Genomic DNA, 21,465 nt, shown 5'->3' with positions numbered 1-21,465 from the left:
GGGGAGATGGGGAAGGGGAGGGGAGGGTGCCTTTTAACACAGTCTCTAAATCCTAATTTATTGTAGCCCTGTTGATTTCTTCTCTTTAAAAGGAAACAAAGATGCATCTTAAATGTGCTCAGAGCAATTCTGTTTTTTCAGTCTCTTTCATCAGCCACACAAAACTTGAGCAAACGTTAAGTTCTGATGAAGTACTGAGACTTCATGTCAGTCACCTCTATCTGAACAACAGCTTTCGCATAGAGTCCTTTCTTGAAAATCCTCACCTTTAAACCAGGGAGGATCTACTGCTACCCAGACAGCTTCTTCCTCTCTAGATAAATGGGAAAACAAAAACAAACCAAACATTTACAATTGGGCATGACCCTTTCAGCAGTTTGTCTTTAAGAAGCTTCTTACATTTCCATTTGAACAACACACAGGCTTCCCAAGGTTCTCCCTCAAGAACCTCTATCCATTTTAACAGAGTTCTACTGAGGCATCATTTTCTTTGTACTTCCTTATCCTCCTCCTCAATCTATTTGTTACTAGGTTAGTATTCCTTGCACACATACCGCATTTGTGGATACAGTATATTCCCCACCCCTTACATATCTGAAAAGTGGACAACAGCTTTGAATGCCTCCTGCTGGAGCAATAAAGCCAGTGTTGTATGTAAATACACATGAACTTAAAAAAATAAATACAAGGGATCATCATAAAGACCTCACTAAGAATTACTGATCAGTATTCAAGGTATCAGTTCTTTTCTGGGGTGTTCTCCCCAAGTACACAAGTACATTGGCTGAGCTAAAATATCCTTTTAAATTTCTAAAAACTCTTCAGAAAGTTTTTTCTTGTTTTTAAACAGCACCCAGATAAACTGGTGTCATTAGACAGTAGAATATCAAAGACCCAATAAATCACTTTTAACCATAAGACCATTATTTCCACTGATGGGAAGGTTCTGCCCCTCTCCCAACAAGTCAATAGCACCAGCTGAAAAAAAAACTGGCTCAGGTTAGTGCACTCTCTTCCTTATTTGGAACAAATTCTTAACTTTTGAGATAATCCAGAAGTTGCAACACCTGAAGCAGGCCTTTGTTGTCCAATAATAGACTTTTACTTGCTGCTCATATAGCCTGGATACCTTTGTAGCCTCACATTTTCAACAGATACAAAAAATAAATTTAAAAATGGAGATGTTTCTTTTGGCAAGCAATACCCATGGTTTTGTGCTATTTTTTTTTTCTTAAGAGGAAGTATCTTTACTCTTAGCATGCACAAAGCATTAAACAGCAGATTTAATTTAGGTTGTAATTAAGCTTTGGCTAAATCAGTCCTTCTAAAGGTGGCAGAAGAGATTAAAATTAGAGGTAAAAACAGTCACTGTAAATTATTTTGTAAAACAGACTACTAAAGTATTCTGGCCTATGTATTTGCATACCAATTGCTGGTAAACTTGAATTTGTCTGGATTTGCAGAGAGGTTACCTGCAAAAAGGAGTTATCTGCTCTCCCACATACCTGCAAAAATAAACTGAAGAAAGCTTTGCAGTTTCCCTCAGATAGCTCAGATTTCTTGCTTGTGAATAAACAGGAACATTCCTCTTAGAAAAGAGGGCAGCTGAAATCTATACATTAAAGTTTCTTGGCTTTGCAAAGATTCTCCCTGCTTTTCTGGGTTTTGGTCAATCAGTGAAAGGTCTCCTCAGAGCTGAAGCTGACAAATACCTTTCTGTCAAGGTGCCAAAAGAGGCCTGGCATAAAAGAACAGAAAACAATATAGTTTAGCTATTTCCAGATGCCTCCCAAAGAGAAATACATGCTATAGGAAGGAGGCAGATTGAAAGGGAGAAAGAGGTCTACATGAATAGGTTAAAAGGCAGGGAAGAGAATGCTGCCACAGCCCAGAACATGCAAGCAGAACTGTTGGCAGTAAACTGAAGGGGTGGATCACTCAGTACTGCTGCCCTACTTGGCAACTGCTTCATTTGACTGCTTAAGGCACAAAGGAGGACACAACCTTCCACTGAAGACTGTTAGTTGAGCTCTTGCTAGTGAAGAAGGAAAAGATTGATGGCATACTTGTACACTTTGTGGAAAAGAAGGTTTATGTTGGTAAACATTTAAAAAAAGAAAAGGGGGCTCACTTTATGTTACAAAGTTTGGCAAAGTTCTTAGGGTGAATCTGATATCTTTTATTAGACCAACTTAAATAATTTTTCTCCCCCAAACTATTTAAGTTGGTCTAATAAAAGATATCAGATTCAACCAAAGAACCTTCTCTGCTTATGTCCTTAGACCAACACGGTTATAACCTACACCCCTATTACAAAGTTCCACACTTGGTTGGGCACCATCTTTACAGTAAAAAAAAAGGAAAAGAGGGAAAAAAAGCCCAAACAAATAAGAGATGGTCTAAGTTAAGATATAAAGTCATATTTCATATGCTTTAGGTCAGGCCACAGCCAAATATTTGTTCCTTCTACACCATTTTAAGATTACCTATGAAGGAAAAAGAATGCTCGTGCCTTAAAAAGAAACAGTCTATGGGAATCTTGCGTTAAGGGTTTGTCTCCTAGTGTAGACCATCTTCCGGCCAATTTCCCAGCAGAAAACATTACTGCAGCAACTACACTGTGAAAGTATTAATTACGATATTAGAAACAGTGACAACCAAGTCAATTTAACTTCTTTAGAAAATGTTAAACTCTGTCCTTTCTAACTGTGATCAGCGTTTTCTCTGTTAAAAAAAGAGCCACCACTACGAATCCAAGAAACTCCACAAAACAGTTTAGAAGCTGCTATATTTAGAATCCAAGTCTTGTGCCCGATTTCTGATGAGAAAATCTGGGGAAGCTATAACATCTGGACTTTGATTATATAACCCTGAACTGGAAAAAAGGGGAGAATAATCTTTATTGTAAGAACTTTTTTTGAGAAATTGCTTGAATGAGTTTAAAGCTAAACTAGGTCCCAAAAGGGAAGGAGAGTTTAATGATTAAACTATTTTTCTCCACTTCCATTCCCTTCTCTTGCAAAGTTGTAATTGTATGAATTCTAGTATTCAAGATAAACCGAGAAGCCACCTTGACAATTTAGTACAGAACATGGGAAAAGAAAGAGGTGATCAAGATTCCCCAATCATTTTTAACATCCTCACAGTGCAAAAAAAAAAAAAAAAAACCAACAACCACCATCAGCCCTACCCTTTTTTGGATCACTTTTAACAAGGTATTAGAAATAATAAAGCAAGAGTTAACTAGTTTAGATTTGAGGCTAGTAACAGTTCGGTGAACATGCACAATTGTCAGAACGTGACAATTTTTATGTTTTAGTCTTTGCAATTCATGCATAATTTGTATGTCAGTCAAGGTACAATTCCTTAAGAGAAGTCCTAGATTGCAACACAAGTTTTAGTTCTAGATAAATAATAATTTTTCTTGTTGAAGAAAGCTGGTTTAGTTAATATTAACAACCTTTGGAGCAGGGGCAGCCAAAATACAGCCTGCAGGCTGCATCCGGCCCACCAGGGAATTCCATCTGCCCCGTGGGGCCCCTCTGTAAGCCCTGGCGCTGGGCTGCCCCTGTGCAAGACGGAGCCTCCATGTAACAGGTGTAGCGGTGGCTGCTAAGCAACCACGCTCCCAGCTAGAGGCCACTAGAGACTCTGCCTGGCATAGGTTTTTGCCTGGCCACCCTGTGGCTTAGGGGGAATTCAGGTAAGGGCCCTCCTTCTCTCTTAGCTGGGGCCAAGGACTCCCATTGGGGGAAAGGGGCTAGGAGCGTGGGGAGCTGTGCAATTTCGGGCCGGGCTGGTTTGGCCCCACACACTGTAGGAGTTGCATACTATGCTGCCATCACATGTTACCAGGGACTTTGGCAGGAGCTGCATGTTATGGGGCTAACCTGCACACTGCCACTACCTGTGGCTGGGGAGGGAGCTGTGCGCTACATGGCCGCACGGGGCCAGCCCTGCTCACTGCCACCACGTGCAGTTCCAGGTATCTGCACACTCCAGGGACTCAGAGGAGCTGCCCCCCCACCCCCCTCCCACACACCCCACTCCCCATACCACCCCAAAAAAACAACACCACACCTGACACACTCCCACAGCCACCACACACAATATACAAGAGTAAAACTATATTTTGAGCCATTATGCAATCGTCTCTACATATACTGTGCAAACACACAAATCTGGACAAAAATATTTCTTAAAATAAAAAAAAAGTTAGAGTAGGTGTTTGATTTTTTTTTAGTACACAATTTGTTTTTTCCCCCCCATTTCAAGAAGACACCCCTGCCCCCAAATAAACACTTCTGGGTCAGGGTTCGGGGAGCGGTGTTTTTCTGGTCCCAAGATGGCAACCAGAGAGTGAGGCATCTGTCAAGGGGCAGGGCTACCCTTGTGGCCCTTGACAACTCACCAAAACTCATTAAGCAGCCCTCCAGCCAAAATTGGCTACCCCTGCTCTAGAGGTTAAAGTGACCCCATTAAGCTTACTTTCACTGCTACTACATATACATCAACATTCCCAGCCTTCTAGTGATTATATATTTTATATACTGTAAAGGGATCAGTAAGTCAGAAGAGAAAACTAGACAGGAAGGTTTGTATTAATGACGAAAGAAAATTCAAAGTTATAGACATCACTTCTGCTTGTGTAGAGTTGTAAGAACAGACTGTAAATATACAAGTCACATGTCTGAATGATACATGAGCTCTTTAAAGACAGGGTGAAGGTTGAATACATTTACAGTATGTCTTTAAAATAAAAAGGTGTGAAACTCTTGGTTTTCCCTGATGGAAGCACCATTTGTCAGATACTCACAAGTTACAAGATTTAACATTATGAATTCATAACCTGTTTTGAGAAGAAAGACTCCTGAAACGTACAAGATTTTTTACATGGTATTATATCTACATACAAACTAAAGTTAAACAGGTGTAATCTAATAATTTCCCTTGTGTTTGTTTTTATTGCCAGCACCCCACATAACAGTACAAAATTGGTCAGAAAATACCAACAAGTATATATTTATTTACAAGTAAAAATATATCTTATGTTTCATGTATTTCTGAATCTCATGCAAGATTGATACAATGCAAAAAAGCCAGAAAAAGAAGGGTTCAGGAAAGTTTACTGTAGCACTGCATTTGACAACTTCCAAATTGGCAAGTGGGTAAGAAAGTTGGTAGTTTGTCTAATAAACCTTAACTGGAGAATATGAAACCAGGATTAAAATAAGACCATATGCCAGAAATTCTCCTACACCATTAGATATTATAGGGCTATACTTATTTGGAAATACAGGACATGGGTACTTAAAAAACAAAAAACCACTTTCCATACACTCAGTAACTCTTTTTGATGCGTTAAAACCTCAGATTTTTCAAGTCCATTCTGGAAAATCTTATATAGGTCACAAAATAAACTTTTTATTTAACCTTAGTATGCTGGCAAATGAACTAAAAGATAGTTGCAATGAATCTGTATTATCCCATAAATTTAATAGACTAAAAGAAAATCTTTATTTTACATAATCTTTCCAGTTAGGAAGTGTGTTAAATAATGAAATCTTGTCTTCTTATAGTTTACCAATCAATGGTTGTTGGTAAGGCAAGGCATTCCCTTTCTTTAATTTCTCTCTCTCTAGAAAGGGAACCTTTCAATTTCAGCCAGTCATATTTCTACCTGGAAAAAAAATCTACCATTTTAAGTAGCTTAAGTCACTTAAAATTAGGAGAATGAAAAATATTCTTTTCAGTTATTAGCTTTGCCCCCCCCCAATCTTATGGAAGATGGCCAGTTTCGCTGCTCTGTATTTGACTAGTTGCAGAACAAATTTCATGCACTGCCTTAGCACACCACTTATGCTCTATTATTTTCTCCTCTTCCTTTCTTTGTTAAGGTGAAGGGTCAGGAAGAGAAAGAAGGCTACAATAAGGTGCCTACAAACAACAACATAATGAAAATGGTGAGAATTTTGCTATCATCTTGAGTTAAGAAAACACCCATGTCCTAGAAAAACTACTCATTGAAATGAGCAACAGAAGAGGTTGATAGCATAAGACGACAATTTTGTTTCAAGTCCATTTAAGAACAGCCTTCATCTAAGGCCAGAAGCGTAGTCTGGCAGTTTTGCACGTTGGGCACTGGTGGTGCACAGGGCAGTGGCAGTAACAGTGACTAGGGCCCCTACAGTAGCAGCTGTTTTTATTCCCCTTCTCCTCCATGTCTCCTAAATCAAGGTTCTGGGCTTGTACTCTATTATATTACTGCCCAAGACCACTCCATAGAATTAAGGAATAAATGCTCTTGTTTATAATGGGCAACAAGAATTTAAAAGGAGAGACTTTTTCAATCCCTGTGGCTTCCCAAGAAAGTGCCTTATTACAACAGTCAAGCCAGCAGTAGCAAAAGGTGACAGAAAACAGAAAATTCAAAAAAAATAAAGGGGTGTGTGCGCGCGCGCACGTCCGCCCCTCAGGCCCAATTATTCTGCCTTGCTGAAAGACTGTTTAAACAAAGGGGACAGGGGAATTTCACATGAAGTTTAGAGTGGGATTTAAACATTTCCCCAGAATACAATATTTAGAGGATGGTTCATGACAAACTAAGTGGAATTCAAACAAAACACACCCCTTAAATCAAGTTATCTGTGCATTATGATTTTCCTAGATACTACATGGAGTTGTAGATTCTTCCAATAATGGATACAAAGCACAAGCCCTCATTTAAAGAACCTGAGACAACCTAAACTTTAGTAACTTTTTTGAAATACGCAAGTTTAAACTAGGGCATGTACCAACAAATCAGAAAGAAAAATGCTTGATGACTCCCAGATTGAGCCACTGAATGTGACAATAGCATCTTTGTGTCGATTCACAAAATTCCTCTTTTGCCATGTAAAAGGAGTCCTGAGCTCCATACTTCTCTCAGACAGTTTTCATTAGCAAACTAACAAGATCTAATCCTGATATAGGTTTACCAGACAACTCAGCAAGTACAACTTCCCAATTAGTCTAGGAGAATTGAGAAGGTGAGGACTATACTGGAAAAAACCAACTAGGATGAACAAAGTTTTCAAAAAAAAGTTTCCTAAAAATATCCAGTCCTCTATAAACAACACCTGTGACCCAAGAACATTGGAGGGATACTCTGAAACTTGCTTTTGAATTGCATCTCTTATCTACTGGAAGTAATGGACCAACGATAACAAATTTTGGTTAAAAATAAATCGAAGCATTTAAAAACTAATCACTTGCCTTGGAGATCAATTCATCATGATTGGCTAGGTGAGCTCTGCAGTGGATACAGCTGTAGGTTCGATGACAGTTTGGCAGGTAAGCCTGGAACGTTTTTGATTTTGTCATTTTTACCATCTCTGCTGGTGGCTCCTCACTCAGCTCAGGGCTGGCACTTGAAGAATTACAACTTTGCTGAACTCGCTGACAAAAGAAACACTGGAAAATGCAAGCAAAAGCCGTCGTTGTTCTGGAGTGTGTGTGGCACTTTCCACACAGATGCCACAAGAGAAACAGTCAACCTATAGGTGAACAAAGAAGAGCTATAAATAAGTTGCAAGAAGCCAAGGATATTTAATGTAGTATGTTCAAGTTCTCTCATATATTTCAAAATTTAAAATAAAATGTATTTAACTATAATAAATACATTTTATTTTAAAATTATAAATTAACTGTAATAATTTATAATATTTAAAAAAGTGTATTTAACTTTAAATAACAAATAAATAAGTAGTTGATCCAATAAGAGATCACGCTAAGAAATCCTTGCCTCAAATAAAGAACACAGCCATTCAGAACAGAACTTTCTAGATCATGTTACTGTAATGAAATGGAGCCTCTTGATTCCAGATCATTGGCTTCAGTTCTGTACAGCTCAGTAGTAAATGACTCTTCTCTACTCAGTGGTTTCAACTAAATGGCATTCCTAACGAATCAGATGTCCACATAACTCCCTCCACTCATATTCTCATTGTATGTGTACACATGGCTTTTCAAATTCACACCACCATCCTAATGGGCATTTTCAGTTAGAAGACTAAGTAGAAAGGCAAAAAAGAGATTGAAAAGTTGGTTTACCATTAGGTCCATCTCTTTAGTCAACTCTATAGAAAACAAAGAGCAAAAGAGCACAAAAATCCTGCACTTGTCACTACTTATGACAACCTACAAAATGGAGACGGGGCTGCCCTTTTTCTGCCAGTTTCCAGTGCATTTCACAGGTGCTGAAGTTAGAGTCTAATAAGGTAGATGATAAAAATCTCAACCAATAAAAATCTGACACTGTTTAAGCATCAGAATATTTCATCATGGTAAAAAAACACTACCCTCTGACATACTGCAGCCCAGCCTCTTAAGTCCTTTTCACTATGTGAGAAAAAGTATAGTATTTACTAGCCAGATAACCATAGGTCAGAAAAAAGTATGCTTCTCTATTAGTAACAAACTAGTAATCCTTGGATTTGTTGTTTCCTCTGTGCTTACTGAATAAATGCAAAAGTTTATATTCAGCCCACGGCACCTTAACTGCTACAGAGCTCCAACTGTAAAGTTACTTGCTGTCAACTCTTCCTATACAGGAAAGTTTGCTTTAAGAGAAAATCCACACTATACACAAGAAACAAAACTAATTGCCACCAAGAAATTTTCCACTTTAAGCCCTTCCTTGCACTTACTGCCTCTGCCCCACACCTCTTAGATACCTCTGACACTTGTTTTCTAACCACTTTATTCAATAACTTGAATGAAACACCACCTAAAAGAATTCACATTACTTCAAACTGCAGAAACGTGTTCTACAACACCAAGGAAAGCTCGAGTTACATGGTTTCTACTAATACCATTAAATTTCTCAAGGAAGAAAAAAACCTTATAAAAGTGATCACAGTTCAAAATGTCTTGGGGGCAGGGGGAGGGAGGAGAACTCACGCACACATAAAATGTGTGCACATACAGGGAAACTACAAGCACTAAAAGCATCAGCTCTGTGATGCTTCACCGTAAGCTAAAGAGAGGCATGGGTGCATTTTTCATGAGGGTAGAAGACATCCTCAAATTCTATTCATAACCAGCTCCAAGGCCATAAATAAGTCTTCTGAAGAAGTCACATAGTGGAATATATGCATTAAAAAAAAAGAGTTGCCAGCAACTAGGGTGCATGTCCAAAACAAAATGCCCCCACCTCTCTCTGTTCTCAATTACTTAATCTGGCAGCAGTGGCAATGTCATAGCAGTGTGCTTTGTAACTTATTACATCATTACTGCCAAGCTGTATTGCTAACAAAAAGGCAAGATTCCAAACATGAATTGATCAAGTCAATACAGCATTCTCTTCCTGAGCCTTCAGACATAGCTCCAGTGACTCTGCTACTGCACATCATCACTCTGTCAAAAATGAATTAAATAAAAGCCCATCTGCTGTCAGTTTCCATTATTCCTACAAAAGCAGGAAATGCATCAAGAATCATGCTCTCTGTACAAGGATCTTTTGTGATATCTTTCATCACAGCTACAACACCCCAACCCTACTCTCAAGAACCACGGTGTTCGTACTGCTACCTGGACTACAAATGGGTTTAAGCAATAATCTACAAGTAGCTTTGAGAAGTCTGGGTATTTTGAGAAAAAGATGAAAGTTAAAAAGTCTGAAGCTTTACACAAGCCCAAAACTATTCCTGTGAACCGACATGGACCCCTCTTCCTGAAGTGATTCCTAGGAGAGGGGCAAAAGAAAAAGAATCAGCTTGTTATTGGCAAGGCTTCCAGGAAGCAGAAGCTAGTAACAACATGCCTTCACAAATTACTGGACACAGGTAAGGTCAACTTGGCTCTTTAGTCTCTTACTGGTTCTTTGCTTTTTCCTTCCAATCCCTTTCTCTGTCCTGCTGTCAGCGTTGCTTCCCTCCTGCCTTTTAATCAGTGATACATACCATAATTTCAATTATTTCACCTTGTTCTGTTAGCTTACTATTACATAGTCTGGATTTCCAACCCTCTTCTGTCTTTCCCTCTCCATCCCCCTTTTTCTCCTTAAGGTGACAAAGCATCTTCAATATTTGTTGCAAAGCACTTCAATCTAAACTCCTTTAACTGATTATTAGTGTATCGGCTTATTTGCATATACCTTCTGAGAGGCAGTCTGACACAAAGCTAGTGACAGTCAGATTCAGAACAGAAGTCTAAAACATAGCTGTTAGCAAACAATAGAACTGGCATGCTTTTTTCTTATTAAAAACTCTCCCAACAAAGAATTGTACTTCCTAGTTAAAACAAGAATTAGTTTTGTCCTATCAAGATTCAGAACTCAGATGACTTTAAAAGAATACAAAGATGATGTATTCTTAGTCATAAGAGTAAATTCCAAGAATGAAATATAATACTCGAGTATAAAAAGGCTATCACTAAATATTAGTTGTAACCTTTAGACCCGATTAGAAGTTGCATCCATACATGGTCCTGCTTCCAAAGGGACGGGAGGGGGAGTATACACAGTCATTTGGAAAAAAAAAATTTTCAGCCAAAGCAAGAACACTTGGAAAGTGCTTCACTGAAGAAGAGGGAGAGATTATGGAAATGGTTTTCATTCACATAATTATGCTTGTAGCAGTCTACAAAAAAAAATGCAGTCTAACTGTATTTTTAATTTACTCCATGTATTAACCTTACTCCACATATTAACCTTAAAAGTGCTCCAAGAGTTAGGCAAATGCTTTAAATTACAAATATAGCATTAATATAATTATTAGTATACTCATTAGGAGCAAAGATCCCTAGCATTACCCACCCCCTAACAGCATTAAGAATCATATCACCAGACCAGAGGTTCCCAATGTTTGTGCCCAAGGACACAAGAAAGAAAAAGCAGCAGGCATCAATATGAATGTTAAAGGTCAGAATTCAGATCAATCTGATCATCTTATCCATAACTTTTGCATTAGATCCGCAACTTTAAAAACACAGCTTCCCTTTATGTTGTATTCTTTTGAAGTTTTATCCATGGCACCCACAGGCACCGCGTTGGAAACTGCTGACCTAGACACTATACAGTGTCATTTTGGAGCACATACAATGTTTTGTTTTCTTTGTTTTATTAATCTCAAGGGAATTCAAATGTGTTTTATATGTTTGCATATGGGCTTACTTTCATTTGCCACCTGCCAAAATTAGAGAGGGCTAGCCACAAGAGTTCAGATAGTGTGATTCTGAATGCCCAAAGGCATTAAAAGCCAATATTACAATTTAATAGAAGACTGTTAATTACTGAAGCTCCATTTTAAAAATCATGCTCAGTTTTATCCATATATTCACTACTGCTCAAGTTGGTTTACCATCCCACTGTTGCTAAAGCACTAACATCTCGAGCACTAAAGCACTAACTAATTTTGAGAACCATAAAATCTACATAGCCAAAGAAACATAGCATTAGTTTTAAATTTGCAATTCGTGAATTGCATTCTTTCAATATTAGATTTGCTGCCATCCAGCAGCATGACATCACTCAATGGGAGGTACAAATTTGCTAGACAAGTACCAGCCAATCCTAACCAAGTGGGCAGTCCCGGCCTTGGTCCCGGATGTGTAAACAAACATAGAGGAAGCATGTTAAGCAGGTGCAGTCTAGAGACAGCACTATTGTCCACCATACAACTAAGGTCACTACAGAAATCTTCAATCTCTATAAAAGAGTCTGTCATCCAGGCTTGCTTGGAAAAAATAATAAAAAGAGAGTTTAATACTTGATAAATTATTGTTTAGCGCTTGTAATGCTTGCAGTAAAGACTATGCTGTCTCCATACATTTCTCTACAGCTTGCAGTTAAAAGGGAGGTTACCTATAGCACCGAGTACATCCGTCAGCAGTTGCTCTTTCACGCTTAAGCAATTCACTATATTCTGGTTTTAAAACTCCTTGGTGTTTACCTGTTACAGACCAAGGCAGCAAGGAACTAACTCCACTTCCTAGCTCCTTAATAAACACATGACTGGGTTAGGTAGGCTAGTCAATAAGCGCAAGGAAATCTCTCAACAAGTTCACAGCTCACTCCACTGAGTGCATTTCTGCGGGCAGTTTTCCCACTCCTGTTCCTGCTCAACTCCAGAATGGCAGGCAGAAGTATGGGGAAAAACCCCAAACCAAAACGGTCGTTTCCAGGAGCCTCTCTCCAAACCGTGTCCATGTAGGAAAGGGAGGATTACAAGGAGCTGACTCTCTGAACCTGGACCGCCGCCCCAGGGAACTGTCCACAAACTACGGTGCCATCACGTGAGTTTTGTGGTGGTGGTGTTTTTAAAAGAGTGGGAAACACAAAACAACACACACGTGACTCCGATCTGCGGTTCCGGCCAAACGCATTTGGACACAGCGCACGAAAGAGCGCGTCAGTCTCCTTCGGGAAGTTCACAGGACAAAGCGCCGCGCCGCGCCGGGGAGACCGAGTGACACCCCCCTCCCCCCAGCACTCCGCGAGCGAGCGTCACTCCGCGCCCCGGGGATCGCGGCTGTTGGCAAACCCCGAGCGGGGCCCGAGCAGCGGGGCCGGAGCTGCGCTGCGCCCCCCACCCGCGTTTATGTAAAGCATCGCCTCCAGCTCTGGACCCGCTGCAGCCATTTCCCGGTGCTATAAATAGCTCGGAAAGTTGCCCCCAGGGGGCGGGAGACACTGCTCCTCCCCACCGCCTGCGCGGGCCAGGTACTCACCGCCGCCCAGTGCTGCGGGCCCGCTCCCCTCGAGGGGGGGGCAGGGAGAAGCCTCCACCGCTGCTCGGCTGGGGGGTGGGTGGGAGTGTGTGCGTGTGCGCGTAGGGGGGCGGTTAGTAGCACCAGCGCCTCATGCTCCGCTCAGGTACCGGCTGCAAAGCTGGGGGTGGGGTGTCGCTCCCCTTCCCCGGGGCTCAGGGACGTCTTCGTAGCGGGGTCATAGGAGAATCCGGCCGCTGGGCCCACAGGCGCTGCCCTCAGGGCCCACAGGCGGCTGAGGCATCCTGCCGCCAGCCCCGCCGCGCCGGGCTCGGCTCGCGGCTCCTTTGTTTTGTTTTCCTTGCTGAGGCAGTTAAACCGTCTCCGAACGTTGGGGGCAGCCAATCGCAGCGCGCGCGGCAGTCCCCGCCCCGCCCCTCCGGAAGAGGGGCCGCGCCAGCCCGCCAGCCCCGCCCCCTCCAGGCGCCGCGGGGGCGGGGGGAGGAGCCTCCTGACGTAAGCGAGCAGAGCAGCGGGCGCGCGCTGGGCTAGGGGGCTCTTCCACCCTGAGAGACTCGAGGGAAGCCGGGCAGGGGCCAGCTCTTCGTTTTCACCGGGGGAAAGAGCAGACAGCCATTTCTATACTGCAAAGAAGTCAGGGAGCCCATAACATCTCCTAGGGATTGCTATGGGAAGTCCTTGGGTCTAGGCAAAAGCCCTGGGTTTTGCACCCTGCAAGGATCGCTGCTGAGACCTGGTTGAGAATCACCACCTGGGTACAAAGCATTTGGTTCCACTTTTACACAGGGAGGACAGTTATAAGCAAATGATCACACTTGTCACATCACCTCTCAACCTCCAACTTAACAGGAGGGTTGCACAGGTGTCCTGTTGTATATCCATAGTCCATGGGGGTAGTGGAGGAGGTATGGTTCAGTTAACACGGGGAGAAGGGAGGGAGGAGAATGGCATTTACAGGCAACCCCTGCTTAGCACTGTTTTGTTATAACACTCATTTTAAAATGATACCCAATTCCACTTAGTGCTCAGCAACTTTCATTATAATGCTTGCAGTCACCATCTTGGGTCATCAAAGACTTGAAGCATTGCTTAACATTGGGTTTATCAGGAACCAATAAAGAGCACTAACTGGGGGGGTGCCTGTATAATTTAATCCCCCTTTCATCAGGCAACAAAGAGCAGGAAATTGCATTTGCTAAATATGTGGAGGCGTGTTTATGTTAGATTTCCTGACAAGCTCCTGCTATCTCTACAATGGTTTCAACTCCATTGCTGTTGAGGTAAAAAAAAAAAGAGAGAGACTTGGACAGTCATGGATCAAAAGCAGAGGAGCTATCTATCTTCAGGTCCAGGTAATAAGCCAACTTCTAGATGAGAGGAAAAGGGAGTTGTCCCACAGTGTGTCTAATTCAAACTGCCCATGGGGTGGTTCCCCCTCCTGTTGACAGGTTAGACTGAGTAGAGTCATTCTAGTGGCTTAATAAGTATAAAATACTAGACGGGATGGACCGGTGTTCCATCAACTTGCACCCCCAACCACCATGGCAACTTTTAAATGCAGCATTTACCAGTTATTGAATGAAAAGCTATCCCTCTGAGTGTTCCACAGTCACCTTTTATAACAGTAATACTTCTGCCCTACTAGTCATACTTACCACTAATTATATGCTTTGCCTGTTCAAAACACTACACCAGTCTCTGCTCATTAATCCTTGCAATACTTCCTTGCAGGTTTTATGTTATCCTCATTTTACAGATCTGGAAGCTGGAAGAGAGACACTAAGTGATTGTCCAGGGTGTGAAAGCAGGTAAAATAGCAGTGATCATTAGTCTCCAGCCCCTGTTCAGGATCAAACCTTATCTTGAGAAACAGTGAATATGGTGGAAGGTGTTCAGAGCACCAGATGTAATGTGGATTTTCAGAGTTCTATAAGGAGGTGGAAACTTTTTTTATCTTCTCCTGGCTGCCTATCAAAGATGATAAGAGCCAGAGGTAGTAGGACCTTCCCCCTCACCCTACATACCCACAGCCCCCCCACAAACTTTTACCCCCCACCAAAATATACAAGAGTAAAACTTCATTTTAAGCTATGACGTACAATCACCTCTAGGTACACTACACAAACATGTAAACCAGGACAAAAATAGTTTTAAAATCAAATTAATTGGTTTTAGACATTTGCTTTTTAGAATATAAAATTTGGTATTTTTCCGGTTCCGAGATGGCAAAACCCCTTGCTGAAAGGAGTACTTCTGGGGGCATGGGGAGGGACATCTGGTGGCAAAGGTCAGGGGTTAGGGGGTGGGACTTACAGCCACAAGATGGCAACCAGGGGGCAGGGCACCTGTCAAGGGGCAGGGCTATCTATATGGCCCTTGACAGCTTGCCAAAACACAGTAAGCAGCAATCCACCAGAAATAACTGCCCGCCCCTGTCCTAGGAACTGACTAATGTATGAATTACAGACTGTAGCAGGAACAGGAGGTATCAGGCTCCCCTCAGAATACAGAACTGAGTGTCTTTCTTTCTGAATTAAGAGGTGATAGGGAAGGAGGAGAAAGATTCAGTAGGGATGAAACAATGTTTCCCTTATTTTCGCACACTGAAAGCCACTTTCTTTTTACTCTGTTTCCCCGGTAACAAATACCAGTACCCTGCTGGTGGATTGCCATCCATCCCCACCTCTTTTAAGCTACAGATGCAGGAGGCACTTAAGTTTATGTCCCTCCCCCCACCCTTTGGTGGCAGGTTAAGGTTGCTTGCACAAATGGGCCTATACAAAGCTGAAGTAGCACTGTTGAAAATAAAGCAGCTAGTCCACAGAGTTCAGCTATGGGTACAAAATAGGATGTGCAGCTGGAAAACTGAGGAAAGAGACCAAACTCCACTTTGAGTCTGATTTTCTATCTATACTTTTTGAACTGTAAACTCTTCAGAATAGTTTGCGTCTCTGGGGTTGTACAGTGCCTAACACAATGTGGGTTGGGTCTTGGTTGTATATAACAATGTCTGTATACAGCACTATTTCCTTGCATATACCCAGTACCTTTTTTCCCCCCAAAGCCAGCTGGAGATAATTGGCACACATTATATATGAGGAAAAGGGATCCCCACAGGTCTAGAAATTGGGTTGGGGGTGGGGGCAGGGCAAGGGGAGGCAGAGCAGTAGTAACATTAATTGCCACAGCTCTGGGAGCCATGGCAATTCACACTACCACTGTCCCCCCCGCCAACCACAAAATTTCCAACCTATGGTAGGCACCCCTTAGCCTGATCTGGTGAGTGATTGCAGACATATAAATCCTATGTGGCCAGACTCAGCACACCAGGTCTGACACCGTGCATTGGCTCCAGAGTCACGTGCCAAGTCGGACACAGCGTGCCAAGTCTGGGACCACACACTGGTTCTGAAGCCACATGCTGGGTTCAGCCTGAGCTTAGCATGCGGCCTCAGAAGCACGCAGAGGGTCAGACCCAGCATGTAGCTGGTGCCAGCAGTCCTGGTCTCAGTATATTGGGCCTAACCCAATACATGGCTCCAGAGCCAATGCATGGAGTTGGATTCAGCACGCAGCCTGGGACTCGGCACTCTGGGGCAATCTGCAGGCTCAACCAACACACAGGGCTAGCATCAGCTTTTGCTCCTTAGCTGCAGCTACTCACTCACTCTGATCAAAGATTATTTTTCTTCAGGTTCCCCTTCAAAATCAAGGGGCATACTGTACACAGGGGTATGCTATCTTCAAAAGATACAGTACAAAGAATAGTAAATTCCCATAGCAATGGCAATTTATGCCAAACCCAAGTATTAACACTGAGACAATGCTCAGTATTTTAATTACAAATATTGATCATTCCAGTACAGTAACTCCTCCTACATGAATATTATGGATTCTTCCTTGTGGGAACTTCCATTTAAAAGGTGAGTTTACAGGAGGGGTGTCTTTCACATCAGTTTTTCTATTGGGTTCAGCAAAGGAGGATGTGGTTTACAGCTGGTTACAGAACATGGAAAGATGCCATGCATTTGTTAGAATGCAGTGCTGTTCACACTTTAGTGCAATCAGGGCTTGAATTACACTGACTCTTGGGGGGTGTGCTGCAAAAAAAGTTGGGCTGCACCATCAAGATACCCTAATAAAATTCCCTAGAATTCTGACCCCCCAGGTTATGATTTTTAAATCTTACAGGGGGCTCATCTCTTATGGAGTGGCTCAGCCCCTGAGCTCCCCCATAATTTGAACCCTGATTGCAACTCGTAATGGTACGTCTAAAAAGTATAACAAGGCTTCTAGATGCGGCAAGTGAAGGATGTTCCAGGGAGCAAGAACTGGGATTGGCAAAAGAATAATATTGGACATGTGACCTCTTTTGCTTCTTTGTGATATACAAGGAGCACTCAAAAGTTTAGGGATTCCAACTTCCTTCAGAGATTTGGCTGAAAGACTGAGAACAACTAAAAAAAAAAAAAGGGGGGAAGAAATATCATTTTAAATTTTTAACAAAAATAATTGTGCTTCCAGACATTTGTCAAGAATCTGAGTTAAGCAGATGAGACAAAACCAGACTGAAGATTTAACATTCCCTCATTTCTTATCCCTGCATCATAATGATGGAATAATCTCACTTCTCATTATTTACTGTTCCAACAGACAGATCATACACCAGTCTCTTGAAACACAATAGTCAGTGCACAAGGAAATGAGGGATAGACTGTATACACCAAACACAGCATGGGCTTATGTGCATGATAAATGGTAACAAATTATTACAACCATTTTTTTCTTACAGCCAGTTATTTGCTTTGTTTTTAATCTTTACATCAGCACAAAAATGCCTTTCCCACATCCATGTCAATGAATTGTATTAGCATGACAGGTGGAAGCCTTATTGTTTCCTGGAGTTCATCTGCAACTTGCCTGGTTTGCTAACTAATCTTTGCAGGGGGTGGGGGGAAGAGAAACAGATCTATAAAAAGTTCTTTGCCCAACAATTACAGGAACTGTGAGCAGATGGCTGCCTCACTAGAGCAAGTAAAGGATGCCCTGCTACTGGTCATTTCTGCCCTCCCTGTTAGTGAATATTGGAGCTGCAGAGATTCATTCACAAGAATACGTCAAGCCATTGCAGCACCAAAAAAAACACTGCCAACAATTGTTTTCTTTTGCATCAGTTGGATCCCCACTGAAGGAACATCCAGCTCCATGAAGTACTTGATGTTCCTAGAAGAAATGCTGCTTCCAAGTCCACATCATGCTTCTAGTTAGTAGGATAGTGCTGTGGTGAAGCCCTAGCAGCAGTTGTGAAACTTTGCAATGTGGATAAAGACTTTTTTGTACCTCTGACAGTCACCTGGCTGAAAGGATCAGAACTTAGGAAAAAAAAGTCTTACTACTTTTCCAGCTTTTCACTTGCAGCCAGGAGCACCTGGATCTAATTTTGGAATGCAAATAAGTGACTGGCAGTGCACAATTAAGGAGAGCAACAGCACATGAAAACTAATTGGGCTTTGTTATGACCATGGTATTTTAAAGCACATAAGCAGATTATGGCCTGCATTGTACTAAAACTAATAGCATATTTAATCATCAGAAAGAAAACAGGAACTAAAGCTTGTCTGGTGCAACAGGAAAAAAATAAAAATGAAAAGAAATAGTCATCATACGCAACATACGTATGCATACATAACCTGAAATACCTTTACATAGGGTCATCTCCTCCTCCTCCAGATAGACAACCCTGGCTGATATTAGCCAGCCATTGCTTATCAAAAAGGAATTCTGTAGTTTTGAGAGAGATTCAAGAAAGCCAAGATTAATTTTCTGTTGACAAGTGTCTTTTGTAAATATGCCTTAAGGGTGTATATATAGGTAGATGCTTACCATACACAAAACAAATTAGCCAAAGGCAGGGGAGCATAGCTTTCCCCAAAGAAGGGTATCACAAAAAGTATGTCTTGATCATTTTAAAGCCTAGCACAAACCTTCAACTCTTTCTGCTTCCTGGTATAGCCATCCAGCATGAAAGTAGTCTATAGATTCATAGACTATAGGGACCACTGTGATCAACTAGTCTTACCTCCTATATAATAACATAGGTAAAAACATTCCTCTGAATTTATTCTTGGTTAATTAGGGCATATCCTTCAGAAAAGGAAAAATATCCTATACTTATATTAAATATTAAAAGGGGGAATCCACCACAACCCTTTTGATAAATTGTTCTAAGGTCAGTTCCTTCATTGCTAAACAAGTCTGCCTAAATTTGCCCATCTTTGAAACATGTTATCATATTGTATATTGATCTGCAGGATTGATGAGGCAGTTTTCCATTTCACTCCCCATACACACACTTAGATATCATCAAGTCACCCCTCAATCCTCACATTGAATTGCTTCATTTTTTCATTCTAAGACCTATTTTTCAGTCTTTAAAGCATTAGATGCACTTAATAGTCAAGAAGCTGTTCAGCCACTGTGTCCTTTCTAAGAGTGTTAACTGTTATGCAATAAGATTACACGCAAGAGGAAATAAATACATTCCTAGCCTCAGCAGAAGGTATACAGGGTGTTCCAGAATGCACCCACATAACCACATTTAAAGAAGTGACTGCTACTATAAATTGGATTATAATGGAAAACAACATATCAGCGATTTGGCTGGCCATTAAAAATGCCTGTCTTATGGAACTGATCCAGACATGCCTTTGCCTTATATCACTCAAGAATTCATCTATCTGCATGAGATAAACATGGCATTAGCCTTTCAAACCAATCAGCAGGGGCCCAGTTGCCAAGAATGACAAACAGGTCAAACAGATTTCGTATCAGGAAAGTAGTTTATTTTATTTCATCCAGTTAGCCAGAGCATGCATTTCTTCACCAAAGTTGAGGACTATGCCTCTACTAGGAAATGTAGGTGCTAGGTACTTAAACAAACAAATACACACCACCCCCCACAAAAATGAACGAAAAACAAAACAGTGAAGCAGGTAGCACACAGCAGCTGTAATATCTTATTTACACAGAGTGAGTTGCAGTTTTACCTTGGTTGAGATGCACCTTTTTCAAAGTGAAACTGTGATATATGTCCCATCTACAGTAGGATTCGACTATGAGTGGATGACTCTTATTGAAAAGCTAGTTCTTTTTCCTGATGAAGACATGGCCATAGAAAGTAGCATAGGTCAGGCCACGTGCCAGATGGGGCTGGTGTGCCAGACTGCATGCATAGGATCTGGTCCAGGGACCGGCCCCACACTACTCAACTAACTCGCAGGGCCAGAAAGTTGAGCACCATTAGTATAAAATGTCTTCTCTCTTCCTGGCACCGAGAGAAGTTCCCTGACCCAGGCAATAATTTACTGCAGTTACTTTCCTGGGTCACTTCTGCTTTCCAACAAACTGACAAAAACTCATTCCTTATCAATATTGTTATTTCTTTCCTCCTCCTCTTCCCAGTCCATCCCACCTTTACCGTCCAAAGTGCTCTTGGTAAATCAGCTAAATCAAGGCCCAGCTAAACCTGGTAGGTAATAAAAGAGGAGAAGTCATCCAGTAGCTGTGTGATCTTATGACTTTGGAGGTCTTCATCTGTAGGATGGACTTGCAAATGTCAGAGTATATTTCCTTGTCCTTTCCCTGCCTTTTGAATCATAGAATCAATGATTCAGAAGGGACCTAAACAGATCATCAAGTCTGACCTCCTGCCATGGGCAGGAAGGAGCACTGGGGGTGGCAGGGGTCATAAGACCCCCAGCCAGGCACATGTCCAGTCTCCTCTTGAAGATTTCCAGGGAAGGTGAGAGCACCACCTCTCTGGGAAGCCTATTCCAGGCTCTGGCCACCCTTACAGTGAAGTAGTTCTTCCTAATATCTAACCTAAACCTATCCTCCCTCAGCTCGTGGCCATTGTTCCTGGTGACTCCAAGGGGGGCCCTGGTGAACAGACTTTCCCCGAGTCCCTGCTGCTGGCCCCTGATAAGGTTGTAGGCAGCCACAAGATCCCCCCTCAGTCTCCTCTTGTGGAGACTGAAGAGATTCAGGTCCCTCAGCCTCTCCTCATAGGGCTGGCCATGGAGGCCCCCAACCATACAAGTGGCCTCCTCTGGACCCTCTCCAGGTTCCCCACGTCCCTCTTGAAGTGCAGCGCCCAGAACTGGACACAGGACTCCAGCTGCAGCCTGACTAGTGCTGCATAGAGGGGGAGCACTTTAACCTACGCTTGGTCTCCATTAGGCTTAAAGACAATGTAATAAATGAGGAAAAACAAGTGGCTAGTTCAAAGTCCCAGACACTTGAGGAAGCTGGGAGGACACAATGTATAAGTGAAACAAACACACACACTCAAAAAACATACTTCCTCAATGAAATCAGTAAGAAGCAAGTATGGATGGCATTATTCTGGCTCCATCTTGTGGCAAAAAATTGTAAACTCTTTTCTTCACCGAGTCTGAACTCATATACAGGTTTCCCTGGATTTATGCAGGTTTTTTATATGCAAATTTGCTTTTATGCAATGAGGATATTTGGATCCATATTTGTTATATGCAAGGTAAATTCACTCTGATGCGATCAGCATAGATGCCCCCACCCAAGCAGGTAACTCTGTGGGTGGGATGGGAAAGGGTCATGGCCCCACTCACCCCAGCCCCAGCTGCGGCAGCCCCAGGAGTGGCCAGCGCCAGCTGCCTGCAGCTGCTGGGCTGTGCTGTGCTCTGCCTGTCCCCTCCACACCTGGGCTCTGCCGTGCCCTGG

General features: G+C 42.1%; 1 protein-coding gene across 1 annotated transcript in view; it reads right to left on the bottom strand.

The window, feature by feature from the left end:
• The window catches only part of YPEL1 (yippee like 1), a 32,465-nt gene extending 19,406 nt beyond the window's left edge, over positions 1-13,059 (bottom strand). Inside the window, exons 1-2 of the mRNA XM_019506952.1 lie at positions 12,709-13,059; positions 7,255-7,535 (exon numbers count right to left, since the gene is read on the bottom strand). Of these exons, the coding sequence (XP_019362497.1) occupies positions 7,255-7,371 (117 nt within the window). The 5' untranslated portion in view covers positions 7,372-7,535; positions 12,709-13,059. The remainder of the gene's footprint in view (positions 1-7,254; positions 7,536-12,708) is intronic.
• Between the last annotated feature and the right edge of the window lie 8,406 nt (positions 13,060-21,465).

This window comes from Gavialis gangeticus, unplaced genomic scaffold (genome assembly GCF_001723915.1).
Source record: "Gavialis gangeticus isolate Ggan-Ray unplaced genomic scaffold, GavGan_comp1, whole genome shotgun sequence".
Taxonomy (NCBI): domain Eukaryota; kingdom Metazoa; phylum Chordata; order Crocodylia; family Gavialidae; genus Gavialis; species Gavialis gangeticus.
This window is presented reverse-complemented; position numbering and strand designations above follow the sequence as displayed.